The sequence below is a fragment of the Rousettus aegyptiacus genome, unplaced genomic scaffold (assembly GCF_014176215.1).
Source record: "Rousettus aegyptiacus isolate mRouAeg1 unplaced genomic scaffold, mRouAeg1.p scaffold_m13_p_1, whole genome shotgun sequence".
In the NCBI taxonomy this organism is placed as follows: Eukaryota; Metazoa; Chordata; class Mammalia; order Chiroptera; family Pteropodidae; genus Rousettus; species Rousettus aegyptiacus.
The window spans coordinates 33,821,259-33,840,160 of NW_023416284.1; the positions used below are offsets into that span (position 1 = coordinate 33,821,259).

Here is an 18,902-nt window from a genome sequence, read left to right on the forward strand (position 1 = left end):
TACTTGCTGCAACTATGTAAATAGCTAAGTCAACTATAATGAGACTAGCCTTTTCTGAGATCATGATAATAAGGTGAGATCATTATTAGAAAAAATTAAGCAATAGTTGGAAATGGGCAAATGAGATTGTCTATATACCCTTAGGAGATTATTTGATCTACGGTATGTACCCCTGACAGATTTTCTAGCAACGAGGCTACTTTACGCTCTGTAAGGAGAGAGGTTAAATTGTAAAAAACTGATAGCAATGCAAAGGATTCCTGCCCACATCAATGAAATATTCTGTCTGGAGAATATAAATCTCTAAAACTCATATTTTCATTTTTACGCTTTATTGGTTCTTCCAGAAATTAATGTGTTGAATAAAATCCTTGACACACACTCATTTTACATTTGTATGAGAATCATGATTTTAACTTGGTAAATATTAAACTTTAATAAGTCTCAAAAACAACATAAAAGTCATTTCCATTTGGTTTATAAACTAATTCAGATGTTTATACCTGGATGAATGGATATATCTAATGTTACGTGAATTTTTATGATAGATATTTAAGACAAATGTTTGTGCTTAATTATCTTTCCTTTATTTTTCTGAGTTTGTCAAAAGTATTAAGTACTCAAATCAGGAGGCTAAAGCACAAGAAAATGAAAACAAGACATGTCAAATTTATCCAATTGGCTGGGAAAGTATATTTTATGTTCAATCTAGGAAAACAAACAAAAATCTTACCTGTCTATAGTATTTTTCATATACAGGATTCCCACTTGATAACTAAAATAAATAAATAATTCGCAATTAAATGCTATTCAATAACTTCTACTATAACGTATTTGCACAGATTCAATAGATATTTGAAAAATAAAGACAAATAAAATATCCTTGATTTCAAAAAGTTTGATTTTTTGGGGGAAGGGGGAGGTGGGAATGAATAAAGGTAGACTCATAGATTATTAAGAATTGGGTACAAGAAATAAAGCAAGAATTTTAAAGTTACTTTTGACATCAGAACGGTTTTCCTCATGCAAAATTTTACCCAGAAACCCAACATGTAACAAATTAGGGGTGAAATGATTTGGTTAAAGATAGTTGAAAGGCCCAAAGCCTTAAGCATTCATCCTCTACCCAAGTGCCCAAATTTAAAAACCATTTCAACAAAGTAATGAATATACAGGTTTACAAAAAGATGATATTGATATCTTCAGATCTGAAATGCTTGTAGGCAGGGAGTGCCATTCAATGCACACCATAATTCAAAGGATTCTTTGGTCAGTTGATGAACAGATGTATTATCCCGTCCGAAAGATCGTTTAGGAGTATCAGTTTTTGAAGGCTCAAGTTCGCCTGTCCATGAATGTGTAAGAGTGTTCTAGAACCAGGAAAAAAGTCCAGGAAGGCTTCATGGGGGTGATATCAGTGCAGGAATTTGAAATGGGGATGAGGGTGATTCTATACAGAGGTAACAATGTGCAAAGGCACACAGGCAATAGACAACTTGGTTATGCTGAAAAGCATCACAAGGAATTCTGAATGGTGAGAAGGAGTAGAGAGGTAAGATTGTGAAGTTTTGTATAATGCAACTTATGAGGGGCTTCATCAGTCATGGTAAAAGTAAAGAAAAATGAAGATGGAAAAAGGGGACAAATTCAAGAGTTATTAAGTTAGTTCTAGGTGATTGATTATATGTGAAGAGGAAAAGTAGAATGGAATGTAGAAGGCTATTTAGAAAATAATTTTAATGGCCCAGTAAAGTATCTGAACACTGAAAATAGAAAAGGATATGTTTTAAAGAAAAGTTTATATAAGTTAGATTTGACAAGGCTTATTAAGTAGATAAAAGGGCAGGGGAGGCTTAGTTAGAAATACAAAGATAATGGGAAAAATCTTGAAGCATCAAGCCTAGACCTGTAGTCTTTAATGGGTACAAGACCAGATTAAGAAACCAACATTCATTGAGTACCTATTTTGAGAATACATTATGTTAAGCGCTTTATAAATACTTAATCCTTGTGAGCACATATTATCTTCCCAGTTTACAAATGAAGAAACATAGGGTGAAGGTTAATTTTGTGTCAACTTGGCTAGGCTACAGAACCCAGTTATTTGATCAAACACCAGTCTAGATGTTACTGTAAAGATATTTTTCTAGATGTGATTAATATTTAAATCAGTAGACTCAGAGTAAAGCAAATTACCCTCCATTGATGTGGGTGGGCCTCATTCAACCAGTTGAAGGCCTTGCAAGAAAAGAATGAGGTCCCTGGAGGGAAAAGGAATTCAGCCTCCAGAATGCCTTCAGACTCAGCTACAACATCACCTCTTCCCTAGGTCCCAAGCCTGCTGGCCTGCCCTGCAGAATTAGGACTTGCCAGCCTCCACAAACACCGGAGTTAATTCCTTAAATTCAATAGGACCGTGAGCGTACGTACAGGTGTATGTATGTGTCTCTTGTTGGTTGTTTCTCTGAAGAATCCTAATATACCTAGTCTCAGAGAGGTTGCCTGTCCAAGCTTTTAAATGGCAAAGATTGGACTTAAATGCAAGTCTGTCCCACTTGAAGCTCCATGCTCTTTCATAACACCATACTGCTTCCCATATGCCTTGGTTTGTTCAGGACAGTACTGATTTGCAATCTGTTGTCGCAGCATCCCGTCCACTTTATCGTTTGTTTCAGATTTCTCATTTTCTTGAATGAACTATTATTAATTGCCACATTAAAATAAATGAAGATGGACTCAGTACAACTCTCTTGTATACATCTAGCTTCTGGCCAAGTATCAGCTAGTAGTGTGTAAGTACTTTAACCACCCGAAGTGATGAAATCTGAAAAGAGAATGAGTGATAATTCCATCTTTCTTTTCCTGATTATTTATAGATACGACATAACTAACGCCTTCTTTTCAAGGACAGCATGGAAAAGACTCACCGAAAATTACCCTCAGACACAAGCAACCATGTACAGCTAACTCCTCATAGCCTTTTGAGACAGTGGAAGTATTTGACACTAGTGCACCTGCTTACTATTTGGTGTGCCAGTCAGTACAGTGACATGAGCAATGTTGCGAGATGCACGAGGCTGCTAAGTCAGTGGGAAATTTGAGATCAGGTGCAACTGAAGTATGTGAGAGGAGTCAAGTCTGAGAACTCGAGGTGGTTTTGTCATTTATTGTATGTTATAAATCTACAATTATTTACTTCTTTTTGTTGTTTGGCAATCATTTTTTATTATCCAATAAGTCCTTTCGAAACAATGAACTAAAAAAAAATCGTATATTTAATAAAAAATTAAATGTCTTAATTTTGGCCTAAAAATAAAGAAAAATGAAGATGGAAAAAGGGGACAAATTCAAGAGTCATTACCTTAGTTCTAGGTGATTACTTATATGTGAAAAGGAAAAGTAGAATGGAATATAGAAGGCTACTGAGAAAATAATTTTCTAGTCTTTCCTAAATTTCCATTTCTCTAGAAAATGGAGATAATTTGTGTAAAACTTTTGAGGCTATTTCAATTTAAAATGGAGCTCTAGTGACATCCCTATTAATGAGTTAACTCCAACTGTCAAAATTTATGAATTTTTTCATATATCCACAGTTAAATTTTTAAGGATAAAAATGCCACTGAATACTAAAACAAAACAAAAAACTTTAACATGGCAATATGGGTGCTCGACTTGCAAACTGTTATCACATTTTAAAGACTGGAATCTTTGAAAATCTGACTATAAATCCCACCTAAGCATCTCAGTATTGAATCTTTCTGAAAATAAGTCCTCTAAAAATTGGTTGCATTTTGTTTAAAATCAGTTGGAAATCTTTAGCTTTGAAGCTTTTAGCAAATACCAATTATAAGTAACATTTGCTAAGACACCGAAATATATCCCTCAAAAGCATGGGAAGAACTGAACAAATTAAATGATAAAAGTTCAAGTAGTATATAAGATTTAATTTTGAAATTCCATAATTAACACTTTAATGAATTGAGGGAGTTCTGCCAAAAGTCTTCTTATTTTTAATTGGAAAAACTATATTCTGTACTGGAATGAAATAAAATTACAGAAAGCCTATAATTTTGCAGCACCTAAATTTAATGAAACATGTAAAATAATCATAAATAGCGACAACTTATGTGTCCATATGTTTTATAAAAATATTGGTCAAAAAGGGTACCTTTAAGGGGCAAAAAACACTACTTGTGAAAATACTGAGACTGACAAACTTATAGTTTTCAATAAGAAAAAAATAGAATTCAGAATATTCTCCATTTAGTAAAATTTTTCCTGAGCTAACCAGGTAGTACACAATGTACACAGAAAGAAATTAGCAATTTAAAATATTACTGATTATGAGGAAGAGTCACTTGTAAGGGTTAACAACCCCAAACCATAAAATGTAAACACTGCAGACAATTTTATGAAAATGTTAAAATAAAATAATTACATTGTTCCGAAAAGTATTAGGGACACCTTATTAGAGAAAGGTATGGCTAAGAAGCTGATAAAATTATTACCAAGAATACTTATTCTGCTTGTGTTTAACAGACTGAATAGAACTGTTTCAGTCATCTATCATTGTTTCAATAAAACTATTTTGAGGGCCAAAAAATATTTTTAAAAACTTACAGAATTTAAAATATTTGTAGTGTCACTTTCATTCTCAAAGATGTCCCAGTTTGAATGAAAAATTACAAATTCACCCTATTTCCAGGCAAGGGTATACTTTCCTCAATAAGGAAGAGTTAATTTTTAAAGACAATTCAGTTAAATTTTTAGTACCTAGGGAAAAAAAAATTCATAGTGAAATCCTGAGCTCCAAACTGTACCGTATTAATCATCACATTACAAACTCATTAGGTTACTACACAACACATTTGAGAAGGCATTAGCTCACTAAAGTGTTCTAAAGTACACCTTGTGCTGATTACTATACTAATACGATACAGTTAAGTGAGAATGGAAAAAGCCATCCAAATTGCCAATTCACTCATCAAGCAAGATGACCAAAGAGTACTTTTAGTGTGTTTCAGTGAAACTGGCTTTCTTTTACTGAAATATAATAATTTTAGATTTTTAAAAGTCTTGTATGCAACACACATAATGAATGCAGAAAACAAAATATGAAAGGTATAGCTATGGTAACAGTGATTATCTTTGGATAATGGAATTACAATAATTTTCAAATTCTTTATATTACTGTATTCTTTGAAAACTTTTTTATAAGCATGCTCTTCTTTTATAATAAAACAATAAAGCTATTTTCAATTTTGGGGAAAACATAAAAATCCAAAAATTTGCTATCAGTATGCAAAACTGCATGTGAATTTTTAGCAAATAATTTCTAAAGAAAAACTTTTAAAACTAAAGTTGTCAAATCAAAATCTGACCTTTTAAAATTCTAATAATTTTCAAGTAATTATTTATTCATTAGTTATATCATAAATTCTTATCAGTTGCCACAAAGTAAAAGAAAGTGAGAGGACTGCTAATTTTATTAAGAAAAAAATTATGTAAAGCAGGGGCCCTCAACCTCCCTCTCTCCCCCCCGCCACCCCCGGCCTCCGCGCCCCGCTCCCCAACCACAGACCCTGGCCACAGAGCAGTACCAGTCTGTGGCCTGTTAGGAACTAGGGTGCATAGCAAGAGGTGAGTGGTGGGCTAGCAAATGAAGCTTCATCTATATTAGCAGCCACTTCCCAGAGGGTAGCATTATCATCTCAGCTCCACCTCAGATCATAGATCCGCAGGCATTAGTTTCTCATAGGTGCACTGGTCCCTAGTGCCAAAAAAGTAGGGGACTGCTATAAAGTATAATAAATTTTACTAAGAAAAAAGTTATTATAAAAGTATAGCATAGGATACCATCCTACAGTTTAATAGGTTGTATTATAATTCTCAATCATTTATTCTACTCTTATAAGAGAATTAACATCCCTGCCTGCTACCATGTGACTTGTAGGTGTCTCTGTGGGTACTCTATTTTTGGCTTGGCCATGTGACTTACTTTGGCCAGTGAAAAATGAGAAAGTTCCAGATCCAAGTAGAAGCTTTAAGAGCTACTCTGTGTTTCCACCAGCTCTCTTTTCTCTCTGCCAAGAGAACAGTATGTCATAAATACAGGATGCTCCTTCATCCTGATTCCTGAAAGGCAAAAGAATTGTGGAGCAGAACCACAGCAGATTACTAGGGAATAATAAACCTTTGCAATAAATAAACCTTTGTTATTGTAAGCTACTGATATTTGCCATTGTTTCTTAGTACAGCATAATCTAGCAAAAGTTTATACACAGGTAATCTAACATCACAGTATACCAGGCAATAAAAAAAATAATAAAAAAAAAAGATGGCCTTGGTTATTAGAGAAATTCGAAATTTTACATAGTATTAGGCTTATAGTAAATGGTGGAAAAAGGTAAAAATAGACATCTTCTAAAACATAATGCCAATCTTTTTTCAATTAATTACAAAGTCATATAATACAAAGGAAAACCAGTGACTAAATTACTAAAATGGAGAGGAGAATGGGTATGAATATAAAATAGCATAAAGGATCTTTGTGATGAAACTGTTCTTTATCTTAATTGTGGTCATAGTCACATGAATCAACACATGATAAAACTGTATATGTATAGAACTATATATATACAAAAACACAAATAAGTATTTTAATAGTCTGTGAATTACGCCAATGTCAATTTCTTGGTTTTGCTATTGCACTACAGTCATAGCAGGTGTAATAATTAGCGACAACTGGGTGAAGGGTGTATGGAACCTCTGTACTACGTTTTGCTACTTCCCATAAAAGGCGGTGTTGAAGATAACTGTGAAGTAGAGAGAAGGTGGCAATCCAGACAGAAAGAGCACTGTGTGTATATCGGCAAACAGATATAGTCTAGGTAGTGAAAAAGAGATAAGAGAATAGATTTCATTCTTTCAAATAAACCACTCGAAATCTTTTTAGTTTTGTTCTAAAATTTTTTTTAAATGAGTAACAATTGAGTACTACTGAACATAAAAATAAGTGTTATAATGCATATAAATTTCTGGGTAATTTTCCATACAAGTATTTTTGACATATTAACACACAAACTTGCAGCTATTTAGAATTCAGCCTTCAAAGACTCCATTTTTCAAGAGAGCTGAGCAACCGGAAGGGGAACTAGCCCCTACATCCTTTGAATTACTCCATCACACCCACCACCACTACCCCTTGGGTGGTATAACAGCAATTCCTAAGGTCAAAGTACCAGAGGAATACGACCAGAAGAGTCTATGCTTTTATACACATATGTTTAAACAATGTGAATGGGTTGCAGGGTAGGTGAGACTAAAATCTTCTGATAGGCTTGTGATGTCTAAAAAAAGACTTGAGTATTTCACAATACAAAGGAGAACAAGGTGAAAACTAATAGTAAACAGAAGACAAGAATTAAAAACAGGAGCAATAGTAGGCCATCCAAAGCAATCAGAACTGTCTGGAGAGTCAAGAGAAATTCAGTAATAGAGAAACTTTAGAAAACAAGCTGAAGCTGGGCAGAGAGGGTGGAGAAAAGCAAGTCATCTGAGTAGTCCTTACAGTTAGAGATCCGCTGGGAGGAGCTCAAGGAAACACACGCAGCCAACTGAGCTTAAAGAATTCTCTTAGAGAATTCACAGTGTTAACCCTCACCTCTGTTATTTACAACTCATTTAACAATTTAATAAACATGTACTGAATGCCTTCTAGGAATAGAACAATAGTTTTAGGTGTCTGGGGTTACAAAAATCATACAGGTTTTCTGCCCTCAAAACAGATTACATTCTAGTAAAAGTTGCAATGCTCCATTCTGCAAACATGGTAACATCTCATGTGTGTTCTGTAACAAACCATTATGAATTGATAACAAAGTTAGCAGGCAAATACTCTTAAGTATAGTGTTCTTTAAAAAAAAAAACTTTCAAAATCTGGATCACTTGTGAAGCCTGTCCACATTATACTATTCGAATTCTTGTTTTGAAAAACAAAGACAAAATAAATCTCTACTCTTTTGAAGCTCTTATCTTTTAACATTACCCTCTCCTCTTCCTTATCACTGTTAACTTTTAACCTCCTGGTTCTACCTCATTCACCTAAGGCTTTGGGACTAGGCTGATTGTCTTCCTCTCCACCTTATTATACCTCCGTCAAACTAGATTACTTCGTCATAGACTAGGGCAATCAATCCAACAGCCTGGATTCTAGCTTCCTTGACCTCCTAAACTCCAATGGTCTCTCCAAAACAGTTACATAGTGCATCGCCAGTGTGAACATCTGTTATGGTCCTCTTCCTCCCATGGTAAGGTCCTTCCTGGCCCTTCTATCTTTACCCCAAACTGCTCTACTTCCTAAATCACTATTTCAAACATCTTGTTCTCCAACCATAACCTCTTCTAAGTTATCATTCTTTGACCTCTATAAGCCTCCTTATCCATGGACCCTTTCATTTGGACTCTGATTCATCAGAGACTCTTTGCTTTACTTTCCTCCTCATTCAGTTTAGATTCTATGATGCATCATTTCAATAATCCCTTGCCAATAACCTATATTCCCATGCTCCTCTTGTCTTTTGGTCACATCAATGTAGTAAGTTCCCAAACCTGAATGAACCCAACTATCCTCTTTTCTTTGAGGCTGCAACCAAAGTCACTCAACAGGAAAGACTGGTATCCCTCTAAATTCATGATCGCTGTATTAATTTGCTAGGGATGCTATTAAAAAGTACCACAAACTTGGTGGCTCAGAATAACAGAGATTTATCGTTTCACAGTATGGAGGCCAGAAGTCCAAAAGCGAAGTGTTGGCAGGGCCACGCTCCCTCCTAAGGCACCAAGAAAGGATCTGTTCCAGGCCTCTCTCCTACTTCTGGTAGTTCCTTGGCTTGTGGCAGTGTAACTCCAGTCTTCACATGGCATTCTGTGTGTGTGTGTGTGTGTGTGTGTGTGTGTATCCAAATTTCTCCTTTTGATGAAGACACCAGTTACATTGGATAAGCAGCCCATACTACTCCAGTATGACCTTATCTTAACTAATTACATTTGTAATTATCCAGAGACCCAAAAAGGATCAGCAATGGAACATTGCTTTTTAGAAAGATAAGTTAAATGATAAAGTATAAATTTAAATATTCTACATTTTAAAATCATACATACACATACATAGTATTTTACAGCTTCATAATCAGTAACATGTTGAATCCTTATTGGGCATTTCCTATACACCAAGTACTAGTCTTCAGCAATTTACAAATTAAGCTCATTTAACCTGATGAGGCACATACCATTATATCCATTTTACAGATGAGGAAAATTAGACATTAATAAATTGAGTAACTGACTCAAAGTCACATACCTATCTAAGTGTGGGCAGCAGTAGTCAAATCCTATAAGTCTGATTGCAAGACTTTCAGAGTGAACGGTTAGGTTTCCTCTCTCACCAGTGTTTTCTTCACCATTATCTTATTAGCATCTTTCATATGCATTGTATCACTTGAACCTTTATCAACAGTCAGAGAGGTATTTTCCAATTCTAAGACACCTTGAGTTGTAAGGGCTACTTTGTATTTAACACAATATCAAAATAGAGAGATAATTTAAAAGAAGTTTTTTTTTTATTACTAACCCACAATTGTACACATTTATCTACCATTTTTCTCTAATATCACAATCAAATGTTAAGTTAAAGTGATATTTTGTAGTTTTCACTGTTTTCACCCCCCCTTAAATTAATTTCTATTTTACTCTTTTTGATGCTCCTATAAATGAAATTGTTTTCTTAATTTCTTTTGTGAATTGTTCATTGTTAGTGTATAAAAATGCAACTGATTTTTGTGTGTTGATTTTGTATCCTGCAACTTCGCTAAATTAATTTCTTAGCTCTATAGGTGTTTGTGTGGAATCTTCAGGGTTTTCTATGTTTGAAAAAATCATGTCACAACAGTATGGAGGCTTCTCAAAAGTTAAAAATACAACTACATGATCCATCACTGACACTTCTCAGTGTTTATCCAAAAATAATTGAAATCAGGTCCTCAAAGAGATATTTGCACTCCCATATTCACTGAAGTATTATTATTCATAATGATCAAGAAGGAGAGACAATTTGTCTACCGACAGATGAATGGATAAAGAAAATATAGTACATACAATCAACAGAATATTGTGGCAAGTCATAAAAAAAAAAAAAAGAGAAGGAAATCCTGTCATATGCTACGACATGGATGAATCTTGAAGAAATTTTTCTAAGTGAAATAAGCCAGTCATAGAAGGACGAATATTTCATGATCCCACTTATATGAGATATCTAAAGGTATCAAGGTCATGGAAGCAAAAAGCAGAATGGTGGTTGCAGGTGTTAGGGAAGAAGAGGGGAATGGAGAGTTGCTGTTCAATAGATACAGAATTTCAGTAATACCAGAGATCTACTGTACAGCATTGTGCTTACAGGTAACAATTCTGTACTATACACTTCAAGATTCGTTAAGGGGGAAGATCTTATGATATGTATTATTAACCACAATGACTTTTTTTTTTAATCATGTCAACTACAAACAGAAATAACTTTACTTCTTCCTCTCCAATTTGGATGCCTTTTATTTCTTTTTCTTGCTTAACTGCTCATGCTAGAACTTCTAGTACTATGTTGAATAGATGTCAGGAAAGCAGGCATCCTTGTCTTGCTCTTGATCATAGAGGAAAACTTTTCAGTCTTTCACCATTTAGTATGATGCTAGCTGTGAGTTTTTTACATACAGCCTTTGTCATGTTGAGGAAGTTTCCTTCTATAGCTAGTTTTGAATATTTTCATCATAAAAGGATGTTGAATTTTCTCAAATGCTTTTTCTACAACAACTGAGATGATCATGTGTGTTGTTTTCCTTCAACCCATAATGTAGTATATTACATTGACTGATTTTCATTCTTGCAAGTGTTTCATTGCCATTTCCTGGAAATAAACCAAAAGCTAGAAAATAAAAGTCATCCTTTTTCAGCCAAATGACAGAACCTTTGGCTAGAAAAATACTATCAGCTAGCTTACCTATAATGTAATGTGAACATATCTGTTACTTTTTAATCCCCAGTTTAGAAAATACTAGCAGTGTGTCATTTGCAGCCAATACACACTTGACCACTTTGTCATTTAGACTATTCCTCTTTTAAAATGCAAACGTTGCTCTGGGGGTTGTCTACTATCACTCATGCAGACTCTGCAGAGGATTGTCTAGCTGAGAAATTGTGATTGCTTAACCTCTACGTGGAAGGTACTAGGAACAAGAATTTCTACTATGGAATTGGAGGAGGGGCTGGATAATTTAGGTGCGTAAGTACAGAAATATTATTTACCTGGTCTGAATTTCAAGTGTTCTGTATAATTACTGGACCATGAGTTCTGATTTCTAGTTTAAGAAAATACAATAATTCTGGCTGCAGCACTTACATGAACATTATACTTGATAAGGTGCTGCTGAGGGAAAAGCAGCCGGTAGGGTGAATAATATTTAAAATGAGCTACTTTGCAAAAAGCTTGTAGTTCAGGGTCTACTAGAATATTACACAAATATTCATTATAATATATAGTCTATGAGATTCAGTAGAAGATTCAATATATTAACCTACTAACATATCACTCATTTATTTAAACAATTGCTGATCCACAATGTGTTATTGTGCTAGGCACTCCTGATACAGAGATGAACAAATAGGGTAACTTCTTTGTGCTCCTGGAACTCAACCTTAAGACAGGAAAAAAGAGAAATTATAACACAACGGCTAAATACAAAATGTATTTGGTGCACTTAGCTGATTTCCAGACAAATAAGTATTCAATTAAATTCTACTTACTACCATTACTACCAGGCAGAAACAAAGTACAAAGAGAAATACACTGAGGAAATTTAAAGTTGCAAAACTTGTTTGTTCATTCATTACTCATTCATTTAGACATCTGTTGTACAGTAGTCCCCCATTTATCCACAGTTTTATTTTCTACAGTTCCAGTAATCAAAAGTGAACCAAAGTTCCAAAAATAAACATTCATAAGTTTTAAAATGTGCACCATTTTGAGTAATGTGATGAAATCTCATGCCACCCAGCTCCAGCCTGCCTAGGGTGTGAATCATCCCTTTGTCCAGCCTATCCACACTGTACATACAATATTTTGATAGAGAGACACCACATTCACATAACTCTTATTACAATATACTGTTATAACTGTTCTATTTTGTTACTGTTGTTAATATTATTGTGCCTAATTTATCAATTAAACTGTATCATAGGTATGTGTGTATAGGAAAAAACATACTATATATAAAGTTTAGCACTATCCATAGTTTCAGGCACTCATTGGAGATTCCCTGTGGATAGGGGAGACTACTGTGTATCTGTATATCTATATACTGGGAATACTAATATAAGTAAGAAACTATGGTTTCTGACACTGAGAATTCAAGAGTACTGGGAAAAAGACAATAATGAACCATTGTAATAAGTACAAGAAGGAGTAAACACAGTTGCTATGGGATCAGAGATACCTAAGGGACACAGAAGAGAAGTAAATAAACGTCCTGTCTGAATTATTTCATAACAAATTACAATGGGAAAAGTTTAGGAAGTCACAAGTGTTAAAGAAACCAGTCAAACAGTTGCAAGGAGCACTCCTATTTGAAGGCCCCCGCACTTGCTGCTGCCTCTACCTGGTACATGTCCATATTCATATAGCTCAACTCTTATTTCATTCAGATCTCTAATCAAATGTAACCTTTCTGACCACCATATCTAAACCAGTACCTTATGGCATTCTCTTCCCTTACCCTACTTAATTATTATTCCTAGCTCTCATCAATGTCTGACATATTTATTATCTATTTGTTTCTCTCAGTCTCCTTCACTAGAAATATTAACCCAGAGAGCCTGTGACTTTGTCTTGCTCATATGTATGTCACAGTAAGGCCACCAGTGCTTGGCAGATAGCAGGTAGTTGGTATTTGTCAAATGAATGAAGCAAAAAATAGGAAGAGAAATTCAGGCACAGCAAGAAACACATATGTATGAGAAGAAGCCATGGCTGGAAGTTCTTGATCCATATCAATGGTAATAAAAAATATATTTACTAAGAACTTACTTATGGTATTCTCAGTACTTAACTTGGATTCTCTCATCTGATCTTCGCAACTCTATAAAGTACTCTTACATTTTACATAGGAAGAATCTGAAACACAGATTAAATCAAAGCCCAAATTCACATAGCTGGTAAATAAATGACAGAACTAGATTAAAAGCCATGCAGTATAATGTCAGGGCTCATTCTTTTAACCACCACCCAAAAGCACAGAAAACTGACCACCTTTCTGGATTGTTTCCACATAAACTGAAAGAAAAAAAAGAAAAAAGACCCACTTATAACAGTCTTTGTGCATATTATATGCTTCATATATTTTAAATCCTGTATGTGTTACTCATTAGTAGCATTATTAGTTTCTTTTTAAAATATGAACCACATTTACCAAACAAAGGGCTAAGTAAATCCCCCACTTGCGGTTTCCAATTCTGATTCAGAGTATGACTGGGATTAGGTCCAATAATTTGCATTTCTAATAAGTTCTCAGGTGATGATGATAATACAAGACTACTTTCCAGAACTTCTTGCTACATAATCTAAATGTGAATTAGACCTCTTTCAAATAACAGTAGGTTTCTGAACAATTGATGGCTGAACTAGGTACCTTTAAGGTACTGAAAATGCTTCCTTCCAAAGATCAGGAACAAGCGTCTGCTCTGGACACTTCTATTCAACATTGTACTGGAGGTTCTAGCCAGGAAAATTAGACAAGAACAAGAAACGAAAGGCATCCAGATTGCAAAGGAGGAGGTAAAACAATCCTTGTTCACAGATAATGTGATTTTATATGTAGAAAATCCTAAGAAACTATTAAAACTAATAAATGAGTTCGGCAAAATTGCAGGATACAAGATCAATGTACAAAAATTAATTGTAGTGTTACACACTTATGAACATAATGAAGAATACAAAATGAAATGAAATGAAATCAATTACGTTCTAATAGCTTAATAAAAATTCTTAAACCTTAAGAATAAATTTAACAAAAGAATTATAAAACTTATACTCTAAAAGCTATAAAACCAATGAATTTAAAAGGGTAAATTGTATGGAAGCTCAAAGAAAGTACCTTAACACCTAAATAATTTTTAAACATTTTGTAAATTCAGTACCTTCTAGCACAATTATTAAAATTACTTGATTGGTCATACTTCTGAATGCAGCTATAACTCAAAAAATTATCATTAATTTTGAAACATGGCATATTTTAAAATTAGCACTAGAAATTAATTCAGAAAATTTATAATTTGCAAAATATGATTTTCCCTCCACCTAGCCTCATGATGAAACCATTAGTACATAAAAAATATTCAATTTTTAAATATTTAAAATATTTTTAAACATGTATAAGTATAAAAGTTGTGTAACTATACGCTTATTTTTAAAAATAGAATGTTCTGTGAAGTTTTCTGGTGAGGTTATAAGAAAATAAGTCTTGTCCACCTTAATCTATGAACTCTGGTACTAGTAAAATTCTTGTACTAAAATAAGGAAGAAATTAATTGTAAAAAGCTGTGAGAGTATAAAAGAAAAATATCTGCCAAGCAGAGAGACAAACCAGGACATTTCAAGCAAGACTGGCTCAAAGTACAGTCAATAGAGTTAAGTTTTTGAACCATTCTAAAGTGCCAGATGGTCTAGAATCCAACCCCCAAATATTACAAGGCCCTGCATAGAAGTGTGCCAGAAAAAAAATAAAATAAAACAAAGAAAAAAACAAAACGAAAAACACAGAACAGAATGTAAGAACAGACTAAGAATGAAAGTGTCCCAGCCAGCAAAAGATGAAAACTGTAAGCAAACTAAAATCACCCAATCATCTTCAAACTCACAACTTTTAATGCCAATTTCCTGTGCTAGGAACTTTACAAACTATAAACGTCCTATGTAGCCAAATTAAGTACACTTAATTCCGTCACAACAGTATTTTAGACATTATTGCTTCTGAGTAAATTACTGCTGTCTCCTTTGTCAATCAAGATCTTATAACATAAAAATCACTGAAGTTTAATTTAAAAACACGAAGGTATCACAGAAAAATAATTCAATTATGTAGTAAGTACCATCTGTAACTACAAAAAAGAATTCGGCAAATGGTACATTAATGGTTATTTGCTACACCATTAATGATGATATATATAAATTATCTGTATGTATAATGGTCTGATTAAGTTAAAACATCCATTCGATGAATATATTCTAAAGACATTTTTAAAATGCTATGAAAACCACATAGGAAAACACCTATACTACTAGGTTAAAGAAAACAGAATGCAAAATCATATACATGCGAGAGAGAAAACATGTAAAGGAAAAAAACAAGAAGTAAAAAATTAAAATGTAAAGAATGGGGTAAATGGTGATCCATGCTTTTTCTTGCTGTTTTTCTACATGTTCGAGTTTTCTTTAATAAGTAAAGAATTTTAGAAATGAAACTTTTTAAGTAATATTTAAATGAGTTCTACATATAAAGTATCAACACTAATAACAGCACTTCTACATACTGTCTCCTATATTCCAACAGTGTATATACAACATACATAAGGAAAAGTAAGTTCAAAGAGTTGAAGAAACTTGCCATGGTCACCCAGAGACAGTGTAAGTGTCAGAGGGAGAATTCAAATCCAGATTTGTCTTTTACTAAGTCTAGTGTTCTTCCGACTAGATAAAACTTCTCTCAGTATTCCTGGGATAGAAATCTTGATACTATGAATATTTTATGTACTGTTTCAGAGTAGTTCACAGATCCTTTAAAGTCTGTCCTTGAGATCCCTTTCTAATGTCCTATGCTCTAGGCTAAAAATTCTTGCTTTATTACAAAGAAAAAAACAGAGACTAAATCATAAGAAAATGGATAGTATATTTCCCAGTGCACCAAAATATAATGTTCCTATGGTTTTATGTTGTCCTTTTAAGTACAATTTAAAATGTCATCTGCAGTATTAATCCTGGATATTGTAAATGATAAAAAAAAATTAAAAATTACTACAAAATTCCACCACGATCACAGGATATGCTACATCACTTCAGTGCCTTACTTTCCTCACCCTTTATCATAGTACTTATCACTCCAGAGTCAGTGTTAATCTCCCTAAAAGACAAAAAAGTACTTCAATGCATGAGTCTAGGTCTTATTCTTTTTGTATGTCCGAAGCCTAACACAGGAGGCATTCAGTAAAAGTTTCTTAAAATAAAAGAGGATCAATTAGCAATAATGGAAGCGCCTTTAATGCATACGTTTCATATTTTTAAGTATGTGCATAAGTATACCTGTGTTATACCTATAGAATACAAGATGGAATGAAATTACAAATACTCCTTGGTATTAGGGATCTATGGAAATTCTAACTTAGTGCAACATTTCATAAAAATTAACAGCCCAGTAAATAACTAAAATCCACCAATAACAAATGTTCGGCTAATGGTGGTAGTTATTATTATCATTAATAGTTGCTACCATTCAAACTTATCCCAAATATTTATATCTATTATTTTACATAATCTTCACAGCAAATCCTACAGGTTTATTCCCCATTTTACAGATTTAAAAAAACAAAAACAAACAAAAACAGAGGCTAAGAAACTTGTTACACAATCAAATAAAAGAATTAAACGTAAGACATTCTGACTGCAAAGCCCAAGATCTCCCATTAATTATATCCCCCTCTCAACAATATTCATATCTTGGGCATCATTAATCCTTAGACCTAGTGGTTCCGGTTTTATTTAATAAAATAGTTTATTTCTTACAGAATTTTTCTCTGCTACATGGTATCACCTTCAGCAATAAAATACTGAAGGAACTCCAAATCCAAGCTACAATGTCCAAGAGAGTATCAGTTTGAAAGTAAATGTTGGCATGATGACACTAACCTAGATAGGCTTAGGTTTTCATGAGTAACAAATTACAAGAAATTGCAAAACATAAAAACTACTTTTTATCATGTCTTAAAAAATGCACCACCTTAACTTGGCACAACAATCATTTTCTGGGGATGTGGTCTATGCAATAAGTTGATTTTCATATAATAAGATGGTGTAGCCTAGAATATATATTCAGTTATTACCAAGGAATGGCATCATAATATGTTCTACCAGAGCTATTTTACCCTTAAAAATAAAAACAGATTAATTCAATTTATGAGTTGTTTCACTACCTGGGTTATAATCCTGGTTCTACTACTCAGCAGCAGCTTGACTTTGAACAAATTATTTCACCTGCACCTAAGTTTTCTCTTTTTATAAAACAAGGATAATAAGGATGATCCAGTTAATAAGGATAAGGATGATCCAATTATTAGGTTGTAAGGATTACTGAAAAGGTCATCAGGTTGTAAGGATTATTGAAAACAGTGCCTGACATATCAAAGTGCTCAATAAGTATTATTAACTATTGTCATTGATATCCAAATACCAACCTCTCCACCCTTCTTCCTCCCTCCCTGCTGCCCCACACACACAGACCCACTCGGAATAATGTTACTTTATATAACAACAGAGGAACAATGTTAATGTTCATTTTTATCCCTGAAATATTGTCAATGACTGTTTACAGGAAGCAACATAGAAAATGTGCTTGAGAACAGATATGCCTGGGTTTAAATCTCAAATCTTCCACTTAGAACACAACCCTGAGTAATATAGAAGATTAACTCCTACTTGAAGAAAGGCTGTGAAGGTTAAGTGAAATAATATATGTAAATCATCTAAAAGTACCTACTGCTTATCAGGAATTAAAGAAATAGTGGTCCTCCTCCTTCTCTACAGTAACATAAAAATATTCTCCTTCTATGATTTCTGCATTAATATTTAGCCCACCAGACAGAATTGTTCCACAATTAAAATAAGACCACATTAAGACAGAAAAATCACACATAAAATTAAGTTCACAATTTCCAGTTGTCTCACCATTTGTTGAAGCTCAATATCTATGCATAATTATGCATTTATGGCTCATGGCAGGTTTAGGAATAAAAATATGAAGATAAACTATTCCCCCTGTTGTTATCCCAAGAAAGCACATACCTCTGAATCTCTTGCCTTAGTGGATCACTAAGTTTAAAAAGGACATATTTAAACCAGTAATTCTCAATGAGAGGCAATTTTGTCCCTCAGTAAACATCTGGTAATGTCTAGTAATACTTTTGATTGTCCCAACAGGGGAGAGTACTACTGGCATCTCATGGATAAGAATATTGCAAAACATCCTACACAGGACAGGCCCTCACACCAAATAATGATCTGGCCCAAAATGTCAATAGTGCCAGGGTTGAGAAACCGTGACCTAAAAAAAAAGTAAACCCATCCCTCGATTTACCCGGCATTTTTTTTAAATGAGTTTTTTTATACATGGTAAATTTCTCTCTCTCCCTGTTTACACGAATGTTTTGTACATGGGTTTCCATTTACACAATCTCATTTTATGCGGTTCTTTTTCATTTCCATTATTGGCGATTATTCTTTCTAAAAAACAATAGCTTAAGTCAGCAGCATTCGAAAAAACCAATACTAACATGCAATTATTAATGATCTTCCCACTCACTGGATGGCAAATAAAAAAGCATGGATGACTACTGATGTGTTTTGGGATTGGTTTTGCAAATATTTTGCTGTAGAAGCTGAAAATTATATGAGGGAAAAATGTCTTCTTTTTAAAATACTTTCACTTTTAGATAATGCACCTGGTCATCCACACAATTTAGGACACCCAAAGATAAAAGTTGTATATTTGCCACCAAATACAATTTCCTTAATCCAACCTTTAGATTAAGGCATT

At 33.8% G+C, this 18,902-nt stretch overlaps 1 protein-coding gene across 2 annotated transcripts in view; it reads right to left on the minus strand.

Annotated features, from left to right (window-relative positions):
• Positions 1-18,902, minus strand: part of EPS15 (epidermal growth factor receptor pathway substrate 15) — a 107,228-nt gene that overhangs the window by 80,837 nt on the left and 7,489 nt on the right. For both annotated transcript variants that reach the window (XM_036233861.1, XM_036233868.1), the window contains exon 2: positions 734-775. In XM_036233861.1, coding sequence (XP_036089754.1) covers positions 734-775 — 42 coding nt within the window. The remainder of the gene's footprint in view (positions 1-733; positions 776-18,902) is intronic.